Below are 18757 nucleotides of genomic sequence, written 5' to 3'. Positions count from 1 at the left end.
ATACAGAATCATGAACAACTTTTCAACACAACCATGAGTCTAGCGTCGTGATCTGAGAACAGAAGACTGAAATCTTGTGTGAGGCTTGAGGGGTGCTGGCATCCTCCCCATGGTCTCAACATGATTCAGTCTCCACAGGACCGCCCTCAGAGTAACTTTCTCATGGTAAAGGTTTCAGCTACTACTACTCTGAAAGGCCCTGTTAGTCACAAAGCAGCAGAGAGACAAGCACCTTGAAGGATGGTCACATGACACTTTTGTTTACCTGGTGTGTAATTCTTTGTCTGACAGTAATTATGATGATGTGATTAACTTGAAACATCATTAACATTTTGTTTTTCTTTCTGTGTGCATAGCTGTATTGATGACTTTGTGTGGCTGTGACTACAATAGCACAGAAGCACCGTAGAGGAGGAGTGATTCATTTTGACTTAGAGTTTTAGAGAGTTTGAGTCCATGTCCCTGGAAGGCATTGTGAGCAACTGTAATTTGTAATAGAGGCCTGTTTATGTCCCAGAAAATCCAGAGATTGAGAAAAAATCAGAGTGTGAGTTGGGTTTACTTCCACCAGTGAAGCCCATCTGTCTGCATCCAGACCCTCCCAAAACATGCAACAAAACCATAAAACTGTTGGAGAAGGCATTTTCTGCTCAAACCACATCAATGCTCCCTTTTCTGTCCGTATTTCCATGTATGGGAGTTACTGGAGAGAACTGGGATTCTTTGAGTGGGACTTTTGAGCCTCTAGTGGGGCACTGTAAGAGGAAGCAAGGGTTTGAAGCATCGTTATGCTCTATCAGCACTTCAAAACCTACCTCTGGTAGACTTGAAACTGAAGATTACTAACTAGAAACAAGAGAAAATTCAGGATATGACAGTGAAGACTCACACAGGCAGGAAAAAAGATGTCAAGGGAGAACTCACTTTCTAGTTTGATAGACAACAAACAGGAGAAGCTCACAGACATCAAGGGATAGGGAACAACTACACATCCAAGGAGGAACACCTCAGCTGGGGAAGCCTGGAGGAGGGGGCCTGATCCCTCTGGAGAGGCTTCAATGCAAGGATCCAAGTAGCCCCAGATTCCTCACAAAAGCCACAAACAACCTTTGACTTGACACCTGACAAAACAACCAAAGAATGGTAAAAGAGCCCTCTTCCTCACTGCCAAGAAATCAAGGAAACTCCTTCATCCCCACATCACTTAATTATTGTCACCTTGAAGTGACATTAATAATGGAGTAATGTCAGAAGGAAGGAAGACGGGTATACTGAGCATTTGTTTTAAAGGAAGAGAGCAGGAAGCTGAAAGCCACTGCTCTACTCCCAGGAGTATGGGAAAGACAAAATGGGTAATAGAAGATAGGGATCTTTGGGAGGCTTTCTATGTTTCACAGATAAAATGCATTATTAAAGGAATTAAGGTATCTATATTCATTAAGTGTGACTATTGCAAGTGTGTCATAATCAGTGGGACCTTGTTTTGGCATTTAATTTTTGAAATTTGATTTTTAAAGAAGGTCACCAATGCTGTTCTGTTGCAAACACTTGGGCATGAAAACCATGTAGCACTATTAATGGGGTTTCTGGAGTTTTTAAAACAAAATAATGCCATAGCACTCAGCTGCAATGCATCCACAGTATACAGGAGAGGACTGTGGATGGAGTAGGAAAGGAAGATGAAAAGATCAAGAAATTGTTAGTGTTTGACCCAGGGAGGAGCTGCTGCAGACACTGTCACCACTGATGTTTTGACATCAGGAAGACCAGCTGGAGAAGGGTGGAAACGCCTGTCTTCTCAGTTTGAAGATTGCAACTTTATTTTCCCAAAGAAACCAGAGAAGTAAGAGCTGCCTTACTGTGGATTCCTGGGAATTTCCATAGTGCCAGGTTAAGCCTATAACTGCTCCCTCTACCAAGACATCTCTTTCATTACTCTCCTTCTCTGTCTTTCCCCCAACTTGATCTTCCTGATATCTCATGTTCTCCTCCCCCCTCCCCTTCTTCCCTCCTCTCCCTCCCCCTTCCCGCCATGCTCCCTATTTACTCAGAAGACCTTGGCCCTTTCTCCTTCTCAGGGGGTCCATGTATATCTTTCTTGGGGTCCTCCTTGTTTCCTAGCTTCTCTGGCGGTGTGGATTGTAGGCTGGTTATCCTTTATTCTATGTCTAATATCCACTTATGAGTGAGTACATACCATGTTTGTCTTTCTGTGTCTGGGTTACCTCACTCAGGATGGTTTCTTCTAGTTCCATCCATTTGCCTGAGAATTTCAAGTTGTTACTGTTTTTTACTGCTGAGTAGTACTTCATTGTGTCTATGTACCACATTGTCTTTATCCATTCTTTGGTTGAGGATTATTTAGGTTGCTTCCAGGTTCTGGCTATTACAAATAATGCTGCCATTAACATAGTTGAACAGATGTCCTTGTGGTATGAGTGTGCATCCTACAAGGATGACCCCCAACTAAGAATCTAAGCAATAGTGGAGAGGCTACCTTAAACGCTCTTCAACTATAATGAGATTGATGACTACCTTAAATGCCATCCTAGAGCCTTCATTCAGTAGCTGATGGAAGCAGAAGCAGAGATTCACAGCTAAACACTGAGCCAAACTCCTGGAACCAAGTTGTAGAGAGGGAGGAGTGAAGAGCAAAGGGGTCAAGACCATGCTGGGGAAACCCACAGAAAGAGCTCACCTGAGCAAGTGGGAGCTTACAGATTCCATACTGACAACTGGGGAACCAGCATAAGACCTAACCAGGCCCTCTGAACTTGGTTGTCAGTTGGGGGGCTTGGGCAGTCTATGGGGCTGCTTGCAGTGGAACCAGTGTTTATCCCTAGTGCTTGAACTGGCTTTTTGGAGCCCATTCCCTATGGAGGGATACTCTTTCAACCTAGATACAGGGGGAAGGGCTGTGGTCCTGCCACAAATGATGTGACTGACAGACTTTGATGATCTCCCATGGGAGGCCTCACCCTCTGTGGGGAGTTGATGGGAGGTGGTATGAAGAGATGTTGGGGAGTGGAAAGATAGGAGTGAGAGGGAACTGGAATTGGTATGGAAAACAAGATGGGGGGGCAGTTTCACGACAGGGTTTTTCTGTGTAGCTTTGGAGCCTATCCTGACACTCGCTCTGCAGACCAGGCTGGCCTCGAATTCACATAGATCCGCCTACCTCTGTCTCCCAAGTGCTGGGATTAAAGGCGTGCACCACCAATTCCTGGCTAGATTGTTTTAATTTAAATAAAAAATAATTTTAAAAACTGCCTTACTCATGCCTTTATCTGGAGCATTTCCTAGACATCTTGGGCAGAGTATGTGCTCAGTTAATACTACTGAATGAAAGGGGGAAGATATAAATAGACTGTGCAGCACCTGAGCGCATAGACTAAGACATTTTTAGACCTCCATTAGCCCCTCACAGGCTAGGAGGGGAATCTGGTTTGAAAGGGGAATTTCCCATTGTTGCCCCATGCCTGACCTTAACCATTTGTCCTGAAGAAGCCTACTATCTACCTGAACAACCAGTCTGGACACCTTGAGGAGAAGCAGCCTAACAGTTGTGACTCATATCGGTAAGGGGATGGAGAGAGAGCTCAGTGGTTAAGAGCACTGACTGCTCTTCCAGAGGACCTGGGGTTCGATTCCCAGTGCCCACATGGTGGCTCACAACTGCCCATATTTCCTGTTCCTATTTAAGGTCCCAACACCCATGGCAAAACACTAATGCACATAAAATAAAAAGTAAATGAAAAAAGAATGCAAAAAACCCCACCAAAAACCTATTAGTAAAGAGATTAAGGCCACCATTATTAGGTGTGTATATTTAAAATGTGTTATAGTGAAACCCTGTTTTGGCATTTGATTTTTAAAATACCAGAACTCAAAAAAAAAAAAAAAAAGGTCACCAGAACTGCTCTGTTACAAATATTGGGACATAAAACCATACAGCACTACTAGTATTACCAGAGTTTGAAAAGCAAACTCCTCTCCAGGGTGACAGAACACTGCCTTAGGAAAAGGGTAGGCAGGATTTTAACTCCACTTGTGTAAGTCTCCTGGACTCAGTAGATATTTCAGCCACTGAAGAGAGATCTAAAGTCAGTCAGCTGAACATGGGGGGGGGTTCAGAGGCAGAACTAAGCCTGGGAGAAATCAGTCTAGGATGTAGGATATCCAGCAAAGGAATTGCACTGTGGAGGAAGGTGGAAAGAAGTGTTCATTGCAGCTCAGACACCACAAAGCCGGACTCTGGTGGAGCTCATGCAGGATCTTCCTAATCCATGCTGTAAGGAGTCAGCGCTTTGCTGGAACACAGTCTGTGCTTGTAAAACACCAGGGGCTTCACCAGAGTTGACTTTTGGCATGTTTTCCAAAAACAAAACTCTCCCCTGTTCCTGTTAGATTAAAGAGACCTTTAGGTAACAGACCACTATAAAAGTATGAATTAATCTATAGAAGACAGAAATCAGGATAGAATAACTTCAGATTTGTCAAAAGACACCAGTTGGAACTGTTCAAGTCTATTCTAAACATCCTTTACATGATGACTACTGGCCTCAATGACCAGGGGCAGGGGAGAGTTATTATAATGGAGTACATATGTTTTAGCTTGTTCTATCTGACATTATTAGTGACTGGGGTCACTGTTTGGCAGAGTCTGCACTGGAGACAGACATCTTAATTTGCCTAGTTTGTTCACAGAGGTAATTAATTACATAATGCCTAATTAGCTAACACTTTCACCTGCCAGAAGTAGTGGTTAATGCCAGACACAATTTGGTGGTCTTCCTCATTATCCCCTGAAGATAAACAGAGAGATATGGCATATGTAAAACCAAATGAAGGGCAGGGTGTCAGTCAGTGGGCATTAGAGTCTAGATGTTGTCAGTTTCTGTTGGGAAAGAGCAGCTAGTAGACTAGCCGGCAGTGGCAAGAGGTTTGAGAAGAATGATTATAAGCTACAGGAAGGAGCCAAGGTCCCAAGTTCCAAGGCAACACCCAAGTCCATGGTTATTCTGTCTCATGACTATCATTACCTTTCCTAAGATAACTTTCGCAATGGTTCTTAGATAATTTGCGTAAAATTACAAGTGCCTGGTGGGCAGTGGCCACACCAGGGCTCGGTTACCTTGGTTGTTCCCCAACATGTGTTTGCCTTCCCATTCTGAAAACTTTGCTGACTGTCTACTATGAACCAAAAGAAGTCAAAAAAGAAAAAACAAGAAGAAATTTGAGTGTTTTAAAAAAAAATGGTCTTCAGCAGAAGTTAAGATCCAGGGTACTTGCTTCTTGTCTATTATGTACATTCTTAAAGAGAAATCCACACACATCAGGAAATGCCATATATCTTCTATTTGACATTTGCAAATATTTTAAGTTCTGATTTGCTTAAAAACCCATGGCACTGAGGTTCTTGAACTGGTGCTCCATACAGAATCCCATAGGAACCATGAGAGAAAGGGCCATGATGAAGTAGATTTCCTTACTCCTGAATGAAATGCACCAGCAAACAGTGAATTCATATTTCTCCTATTTCTTCCTTCTCTTTTTCCTTCCCTCTCACCCTTCTTTTTCCTTCTCTTCATCCCTTCTTCTTTCTTTCTATAACAGGGATTGCTTTATGCCTGTATATGTTGTGGAACTCTGTAGATCAGACTGCCCTCAGGCTTCCAGCAATTATCCTATCCTGACTCCTAAGTGCTGGGATTATAGGTCTTCACAATCACAGCAGGCTACCAATTAATAAATTACTTAAAAAAACACTCTCTTTTCTGAAAATGCTAAGCTATAATTCTTTATTCTACCTGCATTGACACCCAGAGACATGTTTTAGTGGACAGTAGAATCAACTTAGTATTCAGTTAAATGAAGAGGCCCTAGGAAAGCAGCTTTGTTTAACCATCGGACCTTTTGTATGAACTGAGAGGGCAAAGTTCCAACTAGGAGGATTTCTTAGGTCCTGACTTTGGATGTTTTCCTAACTAGTAATCACACAGAACAAAAAACCAATTGGCAAGTAGTGAGAAAGAATTGGAAAATGGAGTATTTGAGAACTGAAAGTTCTCACGTGTACTGGACACATTTTTGATGAGGTTGGCATGGAAGCCAAAAGCAGGCTTGTGTTCATATTCAGTTGTTTTCAAAGCAAATAAGTCGGTGTGTCAAGCCAGCCCTACGTTGGGACCGAAGTCAGATGCCATGGAAAGGTTCAGTGATCAAATCTGATAAGCTAACCAACCTGGTCAAAGAGAAAGGATGCCACACCTTCCAAAGGAACCTATCTTCTTGGGGGAATGATGCTCTGAGAGCTTGGCTGTCATATAAAAGGCCATCCTGGGATGGTGTTTCGAAATTGATAAAGTGGCTTAAAATGCACAGAGAAAATTTTAGAAGAAAACTTCAGAAGGAAACCTAAGTTTGAAGGGACGGTGCTAGTCTAACTTGGAGCTGTGTGGCTGTTATTGGATCTGTAATTTAACAGCAGGCCCTAATAGTGCTTTTCCCCGATATCTTGCACTGCAGAGAATGGCTTCCATTTTACCTGCTTCTAATAGACGCATGAGACCAGACAAGAATACATATGAGGGGTGAGTAATTTTGATCTTTTCTTGTTTCAGCCAGGTGAGTGTGCCTCGTATTTTATTTTAAGTGCTCATAGACATACCCTCAGAGTTTTATACTTCTTTTCACACTGGACATTAAATAATTGGAATACTGTCCATAATACAAATCGACATAAAAGCACTGTAAATTTTTCTTCTTTGATACCTGTGGAGTTGGCAAGTTGGCTCATGTGAGAACATAGAGTAGAGACTGGTGGGATGGCTTAGTGGATAAAGGTGTCTGTTGAGCAAGCCTGGCTACCTGAGTTCACCCCCAGAACCCATGTAACAGTGGAAGAAGAGAAACGACTCCACAGAGTTGTCCTCTGACCTCCACATGTGCCTCCTAGCATGTCCACTGCCACATAATTTTATAAAAAATAATAAATAATACACATAATAATAACATATAGAAAAGAAAGTAGGTCAAAAGAACATACAAAAACCGTAAGAAGTTTAACCAACCCACAGGAACAGACAAATTCAAAGTACAGCTTGGAATTCACTGTGCCCTGAATTCAGAATTTAATTCCAGGACCAAAGGCTACACATGAGAAATAATAAAAGGGCCTGGTAGTGCCTATGGCATTTAAACTGTGTTGAGTGTGTCATGGGATAATTTCATATGCTTTGTGATAGACAGACTTGACATAGAATCGACTTCTGAAATACCATGGATGTTATTCATCACATAGGTAGGCATAAATCTGCCAAAGCTGCCTGAAAATTAAACTCTAATTTCTGCCTCAGGTTAACAGAACATAATAGAGCATTAGTCTTCATGACACTTAAGGAATTTTTGTAAGTTCCCTCTGACTTGCCGAGAATTGTGGGAAATGTCGTGATGTAAGCGTACAGACAGCACTCCATTCGCAAGCTCAAACAGACCTCTCTTGCCACTTTCATTCCTTCATGGAAGCCAAGGAAGCCAAGGGAAAGCCTCCCAGTTAGCACTTTTATTTGGTGACCAATATTTAGAGCATGAGTTAGGAAAAAGAGTGAAGTTAGGCTTTAAAAAAAGTTTTGAGGAGGAAACAGTACGTGGGAGTCTATTTGGTGTTAGCTACAGATTTTAGAAAGAACAAAGCATTGGAAGAGCCAGCTTCATATGGATTTGAATTTGGCGTGAAGTCTCAGGCAAGCCTTTCCTCAATGCTTTTAAAGACATTCATTTATTTGTTTTTAGTTGAAAGTGATAATTGACATATTTATGGGTACAATGTGTTGATGGGCCTTTGTTTGTTTGTTCAGTTGGCTTGCAGTGTTAGGGACTGACCAAGACCTTATGCCTACTAGATAAGTACTTTGTCACTGTTCTATATCCTCAGCCCAGAGAGAGGTTTGACCTATGCATGTGTTGTAGAAAATTCTATTGATCTAGCCAATATATCCATCACCTCACCCATTTCCCATTGTTTGGTAGTAAGAATATATATGTATTCCCTGTGGTTACCAGGCAAGACGTATAGATCACTAAGCTGCTTCTTTCAATGTCACTGTGTCTGTGTTCCCTTTTAGCATCTCTTTCCATACCTCCCTAGCCTCCAGCCTTTGATATCCACCACTCTTCCCTCTGTTTTAGTGAGATTAACAGTTTTAGAGCCCACATAGAGAGAGGCTGCTAAGTGTTTGTCTTTCTGGGCTGGTGCTAAGCTTAACATGCTTCCAGTTCTAGCCAGGTCACAAATGACAGGATGTTCTTCTGTATAAAAGCTGAGAGGTCAGTGAGATGGCTCAGTGGGCAAATAAACACTTGACACCAAGCCTGATGGCCTGAGTTGGGTACCTAGGTCCCACATCATGGAAAGATAGAAACGACTCCCACAAGTTGTCCTTGGGTTTCCTACATACACACTCTGTTGTGTGTGCACATTCACACTCATACCCACAAATAAATAATTGTAAAAAAGTTTGAATAGTACTCCATCTTGAATATATTTATAAGCATATAAATACATTTATAATATATTCATAACATATATAAATATTTAAGTAACTATATATGTCACTATTGGAAATAGTGCTATAATAAACATGGGAGTACAGAGATCACTCTGACACACCAATCTCAGTTCTTTTGCATAAATAACAAAAGTGAAAATTCCGTATTATGTGATACTTCTATTTCAGTTTTTTGTCGCCCCAAAATATTTTCCCAGACTAGCCATATTAGTTTATGTGTCCACCAATAGAATACAAAGTTTCTATTCCTTGCCTCTATTCCTTGTCAACATCTGTTATTAGTGGGCTTTGATAGTAATTCTAATGGGTGTGAAGACATGCTGAATTGTTTTGAATTTTCATTTCCCTAATAATTAGGAATATTGATAAATTTAAATATACTTGTCAGCCATCTGAATCTTTTGAGAATTGTTGTTGGCTGTTTTTTACTCTTTACTTGTTTGGCTCTTTGTTCTTTTGGGGTGGTGTCCACCACCCAGTTCAAATGAACAAATCACAGACTAAGAGGCTTATTCTTACTTATAAATTCCCAGCCTTATCTTTGTTTGTTTCTAGCCAGCTTTTCTTAACTTAAATTATCCCTTCTATCTTTTGCCTCTGGGCTTTTGTCTTCTCTATTTCTGTATATCTTTTCTTTTCTTCTTATTCTGTGTCTGGCTGTGTGGCTGGCCCCTTCTTTTCTTGCTCATTGATCTTTTTCTTCCAAATTTTCTCTTTCTATTTATTCTTTCTGCCCAAAGCCCTGCCTATCCTTTCCTCTGCCTTGCTATTGGCCGTTCAGCTTTTTATTAGACCAATCAGGTGTTTTAGACAGGCAAAGTAACACAACATTACAGAGTTAAACGAATGCAACATATTAAACAAATATTAAACAAATATTCCACAGCATAAACAAATGTAACACACCTTAAAATAATACTCCACAACAGAGAATGAATGTCCAAATCGTTGGGCTATGCTATTACTTCTTTGCTATTGAGTCATTAACCTTGGATAATAGGGTCCTGTCACAGGTGTACTTTGCAAATACTTTCTCCAAACCCATGGGCTGTCTCTTCACTCTATGGCTGTTTTCTGTGCTATGCAGATTTTTTTTAGTTAGGTATAATTTCATGTGTTTGTTTGTTTGCTTGCTTTTTCTTATGGAATCCTACTTGAGTGACTACTTTCCAAACAAATGCAGTGGAGTTTTTTGTCTGTGCTTTTCTCTTGACACCGATTCAGGTGCAGCTGCTGTCTACTCTGAGTTGACATTTGGACATGGTGCATGATCATGTTCAATTTCATTCTTTTGTAGGTAGATATCAGGTTTTCATAACACCATTTATTGAGAACCTTTTCCTTTCTTCATTGTGTGTGCTTGGCAGCTTTGTCAAATGCCAACTGTCCATTAATAACTGGATCTATTTCTGGATCTACTATTTTATTTCCTTCAGTGATATGCCAGTGTCACACTGTTTTGATTGCAATCACTTGTGGGTTTTAGTTTGCTTCTTTATTTTTAGGCAGTGTCCCCTTGTTTGGCACTCACTGGCTTGAAACCTTTTGTACAGCCTAATCTGGCCTTGAATTTAGGATCATTCTGGGTCAGCTTCTCTAATGAGCAATCAGACATCAAGAAAATCAAAGGGTTTCTCCCAAGTGTGTTAAGGGCAGTAGTCCTCAGCCTTCCTAATGCTGTGACCCTTTAATACAGATCCTCATGTTGTAGTGACCCCCAATCATAAAATCATATCATTGCTACTTCAGAACTGTAATTTTGCCACTGTCATAAATCATAATGTAAATATCTAATATGCAACCCATGGGTGTCGTGACCCACAAGTTGAGAACCACTGGTTAAGGGACTATTATAACAAATATCATACAAGAGAATGTAAGTAATGACTAGGCTTTCTTGAGATTTTCTTCTTAAACACAGAAAAGGTGGGGATCAGTAGGTTTAGAAGCTCCAGGTGTCCTTTACCACTTGAATCAAAAATGTTGAGAAGGGACCTAGGTATCAACACTCTTTAAAGTCTGTGATAAGGACTGTGATGTCTCTAGCTTTGTTATTTTAAACACACACACACACACACACACACACACACACCACTACCACCATCACCACCACCACCACCACCAAAAACCCAAACACCTACTAGAACTGATAAAATTTGTAGGTTATAAACTCAGCAAGTAAAGATTAACATTGTTTCTATAAACTAACAAGAAACTACCTGGAAATGAGCTTAATAAAACAATCCCAACTAAACAGAGTACAATATTATATACTGGAAAGATCTGTATACTGAAAACCATAAAGTACCAACAAAAGAAACTCAAGACAACAAAGAAGATGTAAATAGGTGAATGGATATCTCATGTTTGTGGACAGGGAGACTTGATACTGCTGAAATGTCAATACTATACAAAGTGGCCTAAGATTCAATATAATTCCAATCAAGATTCTAATGGCCTTCTTCAGAGAAATAGAACCCTAAAATTTGTACGGAAACAAAAAAGATTCAAACAGCCCAAAGCCTTCTTTGGTTGTCTTCCAAGTGCTTTTCCATGGCCCAGGAGACAAGAATCTGCCAATATCAGACTCCAGGAGGCTTTAAAATTCCCCCAGTGGTTCTGATAAGCAGTCAAAGAGTGGCTGGAGATGAATGAGTGTGTTTCTTAGTGCTATGGTTTGTTGACACGGCAGGAAATCCAAAGGAAAGTCTCATGGTCATGAAATCAGCTTTGGCAGAATGAAATAAAAAGTAAAAATTGAATTTGGAAGGGAAAGTGAGTGGCAGTGTTTCTCGAACTCTAGTGTGCATATGAATTAGTTGGGCTTATTAAAATGCAGGCTTTGAGTCAATGGTTTGTCTTTCTAACCGGCTTCCTGAGGCAGGCTGTGATGCCCCCATGCTTCACTCAGCACATTCTGCATAGGGTGGTGGGAGATGGGGTGGTGGTGGAGAAGGGAGTCCGACTTGCTCTTCCTGGCTGCAGCTTCTCCTAGCTGCAGCAAGGTTATCTGTCCTGCTTCTGACACAGGAGCTTGTTCTGAAGTGACAGTACAGCAACACCATGGAGTAACTTCTCTCTCTCTCTTTTTTCCGAATGAGGTATGACTCACAAACCAATTGAGAACCTTTTACTTCTAATGTCTTTAAGGGGAAAAAAAAAACAATAGTATTTTGTTCCACTTTCTGAACAGTTAAATTTAGGTTAACAAATAGGATTTGTTAAGTCTTAGAGATTAAAGAAAGATGCACTAGACAGTTTGCATCAAGGAATTTACACTCTTTCTGAGGAGACAGAAAATTAACAGCATTAGCACAAAATAGATGTGTAAGGAACACATGGAGGGAAAGACATCGATTAGGGATAAAGACTGCTTAGAAAACTCTCCTGGAAGATGTGTTCGAGCTGGCCCGAATGAATGAATAGGAATTTGATAAGTGAACAGGAAGGGTAAAGAACAGTTCGTGAACAAAGGCTTCCAGCAGGAGCTCTCACCATTGGCAAAGCATTTGTTGGCAAAATTAAAAAAGAAACACTTTCTGAGCATCCCAATTTCGGTCCAGTCACCAATGTTTCCCCCTTGGTGGTTTTTAAAGCATAGCTCGCATCAGATTAGAGTCACTGGAGATATGTGAGGTCATGAGGCTTGTTGAGATGGTTTAAAGTGTTTATAGGGCCGGGGGGGGGGGGAGGATTCTTGGTAAGACATCTTGATCCACTGCAGCATGGGACAGGTACTTTGTTATCACCAAAGGAGTATATTATGACAAAGTGAATGAAGGTTGTAAGGACTGTGCTTTGTAAGTATAGGGTTAGATTGAATTAGTCTCCCACCTGCAGGGGCAGCTCACTGCCTTGTATTACATCGATTTACTGAATGAGAAAGGAAGGACTGGCCACCCAGCTGGTGATGGGGGTTGGTTGGGTCAGTGGCCTTAGGTAGAAAGGAAGTCATATGTTTAGCATGGTTGGTGGGGTTCTCAACGGCAAAGATACTCAAAGTGTTTCCATAGACCAGTATCATAAAGCTGTGTACACGCACAGGGAGAGATAGAGATGGGAAAAGGGAGGAGAGAAAGAGAACTAAATCTGGATTTTTGAAAGAAGATCCACCCAGGCAATTCTTCCTGGTTGCTTATATGAAATGCTGGCATAAGAAAAAGACCACAAGATTCATAAATTGTTTACCTAAGTACATCCAGACTCACACGTACGCACCAGAAAAGTTGAGAAGGAAGCCAAGAAGTACGCAGAGATGGAGATGGGATGCTGATAGATGTCTCCTCATTGGAACACGTGGGAAACTGCTATGGAAGCTATGGAAGCTTCCCTTGCTGCCAGTGCAGGGTGCAGTGGAGGAAGGGCAGGGGTTTGGCAGCCATGCACGACTAGGATGGGTGCTGTGTTCAGGCCTTGAGTGGGATGTTGGCTCCAGAATGCGAGGTAAATGAGAAGCTACTGGAACATCCTGGGTAATGGAGCGATGGGTTGATGCCAAGCGAAGCTTCTAAGTCTATCATCATTCTTCCCTCTCTGGGGCAAGTTTGTCTTTCCATTTCGTACCCCTCTCATGCTCTTCTCGTGCCAATGGAAGAATGCTACTGGACATTTTCTGCATTAAAGGGCCTTTCTTTTTTGTTTTGTTTTGTTTTGTTTTGTTTTTTTCCAAACGGGGTTTCTCTGTGTAGCTTTGGAGTCTATCCTGGCACTCGTTCTGGAGACCAGGCTGGCCTCAAACTCACAGTGATGTGCCTGCCTCTGCATCCCAAGTGCTGGGATTAAAGGCATATGCCACCAACACGGGATTAAAGGGCTTTCTTAAAAATAAAAGAAAAATTTGTTTGTTTTTGAGACATTGTTTCACGATGTAGACCTGGCTAGCTTGTGACTCACAATACAGATCAAACTAGCCTCAAATTCACAGATAACAACCTGCCTCTGCCTCCAGAGTGCTGGGAGTAAGTGTTTGCATCACCATGCTTGGCTAAAGGGTTCATCTTCTCTCACCTTCTGCTTCTATATTTCATATTTCTTGTAACAACAGATTTGAATTTTTTGTTTTATGTGTTTATTAAGATGAGCTCTTTTCCCCTGTTATCTCCACCTCCCTCAAGCCCCTTAGCCATTCTTTAGGTTTCATCTTAAGCATTTCTTTTCTTGGTTAGCTAACTTTGTTTCTCCAGGCTGGTACCTAGTCCTCCTTTTTTTATGTGATGTACCCCAACTCACATTCCCTAGGAGCCTGTTGATCTCCTTGCATCTACCTCACTATCCTCTGAGGTCTATTTCTCATTTAAACCTTCTAATGGAACAGGGATCATTTCCAAGTTCACTGTTCACAAGCAGCAACCTCTCCATGGCCAGACACTAATACCATCTGAGCTCAGTGGCTTCGTGCTCATTGCAAACTATGTTGATGGGTGAAGAGTATGGACTCCATATAGCCACTGAGAAAATGTATCCCAAAGCCAAGGAGTACAAGCAGATGAGTCACTTTCCTACATCCCCTTGGAACAAACTCAGCCATATGACATTATCTCATAGGGGAAGGGGTTAGCCTAGCAGTGTACACCAAAGGAAAAAGAATTGGAGGGTCACAAACACATAGCACTTGGAGCCACACTCTGCTTTCTCTGGTTGATCTCAATAAAGCCTCAAAATATTGCGATGAGGGTGACTTACTCTATCACTGTACATAAGGCATTTTTTAAATAAGCTCTCCCTGTGTCTCTCTGCCTCAGTCTCTTTGCCTCTCTGTCTCTGTCTGTTTGTCTCTCTGAGTGTGTGGGGAGGTGCTGGGTCTCATGCGTGAAGGTTAAGTGCACACCCCAATGCCTTATAATTATGAAATTCAGGGCTCACAAACTTGCCAAGTGGCAGTTTTCACCATTCTAACTTCACAGATGAGGGAACAGAAGGACAAATTTAGCTTGCTTGCACAATAGGTGTATGTCCAGTTGATTTAGCATCAGAACAAATGTAGTCTGAGAGACATGTCCCTATATTATGCAGCCTCATAGTAAGAGGATGACGATAGGGACATAGTGAACTCAGTAGAGATGCCGGTAGATTTCCTGGTTACATGGGAGTGCTCAACTTCTAAGAGCCTCAGTATTGTCATTTGTAAGTTGGATTATTAATGTTACTCATCTTGTAAGTGGATTTTTCTGTCCTGACAGCCAGCTCCCACATCATGACACAGAGACTTATTATTAATTATGAAAACTCAGTTGATAGATTTGTTTCTAACTAACTCTTATAACTTAAATTAACCCATTTCTATTATCTGTGTGTTGCCATGTGACTCGTGGCATTTACCTGTCCTCCTGCATGTCTTGCTCCCTCTGTCTTGTCTATTGACTCTCCTTCTTCTCATTGTCCTGTGTGCCTGAAGAATCCTGCCTACCTATTGGCCATTCGGCTTTTTATTAAACCAATCAGAGTGACAAATCTTCACAGTGAACAAAAAGATTATTCCACAACACGTCTAGTGGGGTGGTTATATGATTAGCGTATTTATTTCATCAGTATCTTGGTATGGTATAGTTTTTATGCTTAATTCTAAGTGTGATACACAGTAATTATAAAACAAATATTATTCATAATATTTAATTGAGAAATTCCTGTGCATTCCTTGTGTTATTGATGATCACAGCTGTAGCCTGTTATCCCATCTCAGGTGTGCTTTCTCTCCAAATGTCTTGACACCCTCTTTGTGTTTTTATGTGGTTTTTCCCCAGAAAAAGGTCTGTATATGTTAAGAATCCTTACCTGGATGCTATGGATGAAGATATTCTCTACCACTTGGATTTAGGAACCAAAACACACAACCTTCCAGCAATGTTTGGGGATGTAAAGGTAAAAAATATTTTGAATGTCAGGAAAATGACTGTATTTCCTTTGCTGATTTTTCCTTCCCATTTTTCCCAAAGCAAACTTCACAACCTTGCCAAGAAACATGTCAGAGGCCCCAAAAGCACGGGAAGCCACTCTAATTTAGAATGAGGCATCATGAGCAATCATTTTTCTTCCCAACAAGACAGAAAGATTTCCAAACTAAATCCAATGCAAACATGATTACTTGGCCGCTGTGTTCCCTAGAGATAAATATAATTTTATTGACAATGCTGTTGGGTATTCAGAATTTATTATGTCTTAACAGATTCAGGTCACAACATATACATTTATTGCTGAACCTAATTCTCATCTTATTAAATTGTGAAAGAATTCAAGACTAATAGTGCTCTATTCTCTTCTCAAAAATGGCCATTGTCCATACTTTGTATCGTTAAGATTTTATTATGTTATAAGAAATATTTCATGAGAAAATTGTTTATAGGATAATGAGAGAATCATATTACTTTGTTACTTATTTTTATATTATACATAAATTGTAAAAGCAATTTTTACTCCTTATTTCAAATTAGGAAAACATAGAAAAGAGCATTCTGCTTTTAAAAATATACCTTATAGTCCTACTTTTTTTGTCCTACTTCTTAGACCTGGACATCATCTGCCCACTTTCTTTTCTTCCATTTCATTTATTCATTCCTTTGCTTTTTTCTATCAGCATATATTTATTCTACATGGAAAAGACATGTACAATAAGGACACTTTCTTACAAACACATAATGTGCTTTGAGCATATCAACTTCACACTGCTTCTTCCATTCCTTTTTAATGAAAAAATATTAAAATATTTATAATGAGACTGAGGGAATAGACTGGTGTAGTGGTGAAAGCCTGTATTCCCAAAATTTGGGAGGTTGAGGCAGGAAGATCAGAAGTTCACACTCAAGGTCATCTTTAGTTACATAGCAAGTTCAGGGTCAGCCTGGGATAAGCCACCTTAAAAAAAAAAAAAAAAGGTTTAATGATATAACTTGCCACGCTGTATCCTTTTGTTTAACATTATGTTATTACTACTTTCCCATTTATTCCATTTTGTTTGAAATCCATTGCTCATGGGGTCAAGAGGTGTTTCATAATTTATATATACTATTTCTAGCTTTTGTAGCAAATGTTTCCCATTAGAAACAGGACTCCAGTGGATAGTATTTCTTGTAAGGATTTTTCACATATAGGTATATTACTTTAGAATGATTCACAGATATGGTCGAAGGGAATGAACTCACAGTAGTTAGAAAGAGTTAAAGTTACTCCTGTGTGGCAGCGCTGGTACCAGACCAGGTTCTTCTAAGAACAGATCCCAGTTTCCCAGGGATGTTATTCATTGTGCGGGGTGAATTCTGAGTTGCAGGAAATCAGAATTCCCCAAAGTTTAAATGGGGAACATGTGAAAAAGAAGCTAAAGAGGGTGAGTTTAGGTAGAAGAAGAGAGGAAGGCAAAGAAGAAGGACAGAAGCAAGTGCATCAGGGATGCCCATTGTCTGTGCTCGGCAGCCCCCTCCCTCCATCTCTGAAGGAGCATGTGAGTGTGGGAGGGTTTCCAGGCAGCAGCACAGCCTGTGTCCCCACTGCTCTCCAGACTGCAGCTCCCTGCCCTTGTGTACCAGCTACCTTTTCTGCTTTACCTTTTTTATGTAACCTCTGTCACTTTGACTGAGTCTAATTTTGAGGTTCTAGGAATCTTTGAACAAGTCAACTTTGGTACTCATTAACTGGACTGGACTGAGTTCAAATGCTAGGTGTGAGGTTCATGCCTCACAGTGACTTCCCCGAGACCTTTATTTAAGGATGGCTGTTTGGAACAGAGGATTGCCATACTAACAAACGAAGGTGCACTCTATTTAATACATTAAAACATCAAAAAGATAGATGTTTTGATACACGGTGACTATGTGTGTGTGTGTGTGTGTGTGTGTGTGTGTGTGTGTGTGTGTGTATGTGTGTCTCCCCTACTGTCCATGGACTGCCTGCTTTGTATATGATCCTACCCAGTCCCCACAATGGAGACTCTTCCTTCTTTTCTTCTACCTATGTTCCTGTAATCAAAGCACATGGGATGTGTAGGCAGGAGGGTCAGGAGTTGAAGTCTGGCTTTGGTTACATTAGAAACTACATATTATCTTCCATATACAAAGGAGGACACTAGGGTCCAATGAATATATAGTGTTAAAACACAACTGTTATCTCTGTGCATTCAAGACCAGTCTGGTCTACAGAGCCAAGTTCCACAATAGGACTGTTAAACAGAGAAACCCTGTTTCAGACAACAAGCAGTAAATAAATAAATAAATAAATAAATAAATAAATAAAATGAAAATTAAAAAACCCCACCGGTATATATATATATATATATATATATATATATATATATATTTGAGGGAGGCATAAGGCAGCCAGCAAGTGAAAAAGCTGAAGTTAAACCCAGGTTTCCCTGATGAAACAGTTTCTGGTTCTTACGATATATTTTTTTTCAACACTGCATTTGTGACTCCCCTAGTTATTGATAAATCATGGGATCAATGGCTTTGTTTTAGGGATGAGACTCATACATGTTATGTGCAGAAACACAAGAATGCGTATGGTCTCATCTCTGTTGGTCTCATCACCTGAAATTGGAACTTGATGTTTTTACTTCTCTACCTGACTGAATTTTCATCAACACTTTTGCCACACTCTGTTTCTCAGAACTGCTTAGCTGCTCCCACCCACCAATACAGTCAGTTGGGTAACACACATTTTAAATTAGAATAGTTTGTCTCTTTAGAGAGCAGCCCCAGTCACAGACCCAATTTGACGGATAGGAGGCAAAAGTGTGTTTAGTTTAGGATCAGAACAGAAACAGAATTTGGGGAGAGGAAGATAAAATCGTCAGTCTTGTTATAGATTCCATGCTCAGAAATGTACCTTCATCCTGCACTCTCTTGTCCCAGAGTGAGAACATTGTAGGTTTGATTTCTTGACTCAACCATAAGTCTCAGATCAGCAATTCTGATTACAAAGCAAGGACATAACTCACCAATACCTAAAAATTCAACCTTACTCCACACAAGATGGTGATAATTATTATCAATACTAACTTCAAAGGGAGATAAGATAGTAGGGCATACCATTTAAATATGGAAGAGCATTTAAATATGGTGGTGCACGCCCTCAGTCAAAGCCCATGGGAGATGTAGGCATGGGGATCAGGAATTCAAGCCTACATAGTGAGTCCAAAACCAACTTGGATTAAATGGGATCTTGTCTTAAACAAATAAATGTACAGGGAAAAGAAAGCA

General features: G+C 40.6%; 1 protein-coding gene across 2 annotated transcripts in view; it reads left to right on the top strand.

Annotated features, from left to right (window-relative positions):
• Positions 1-6528: 6528 nt before the first annotated feature.
• The window catches only part of Upp2 (uridine phosphorylase 2), a 36502-nt gene continuing 24273 nt past the window's right edge, over positions 6529-18757 (top strand). Inside the window, exons 1-2 of one of the 2 annotated variants that reach the window (XM_027420393.2) lie at positions 6529-6593; positions 15311-15428. In XM_027420393.2, coding sequence (XP_027276194.1) covers positions 6532-6593; positions 15311-15428 — 180 coding nt within the window. In that variant the 5' untranslated portion in view covers positions 6529-6531. The remainder of the gene's footprint in view (positions 6594-15310; positions 15429-18757) is intronic. The other variant, XM_035446017.1, reaches the window with a different exon arrangement.

Source organism: Cricetulus griseus, chromosome 6 (assembly GCF_003668045.3).
Source record: "Cricetulus griseus strain 17A/GY chromosome 6, alternate assembly CriGri-PICRH-1.0, whole genome shotgun sequence".
Lineage (NCBI taxonomy): Eukaryota > Metazoa > Chordata > Mammalia > Rodentia > Cricetidae > Cricetulus > Cricetulus griseus.
This window is presented reverse-complemented; position numbering and strand designations above follow the sequence as displayed.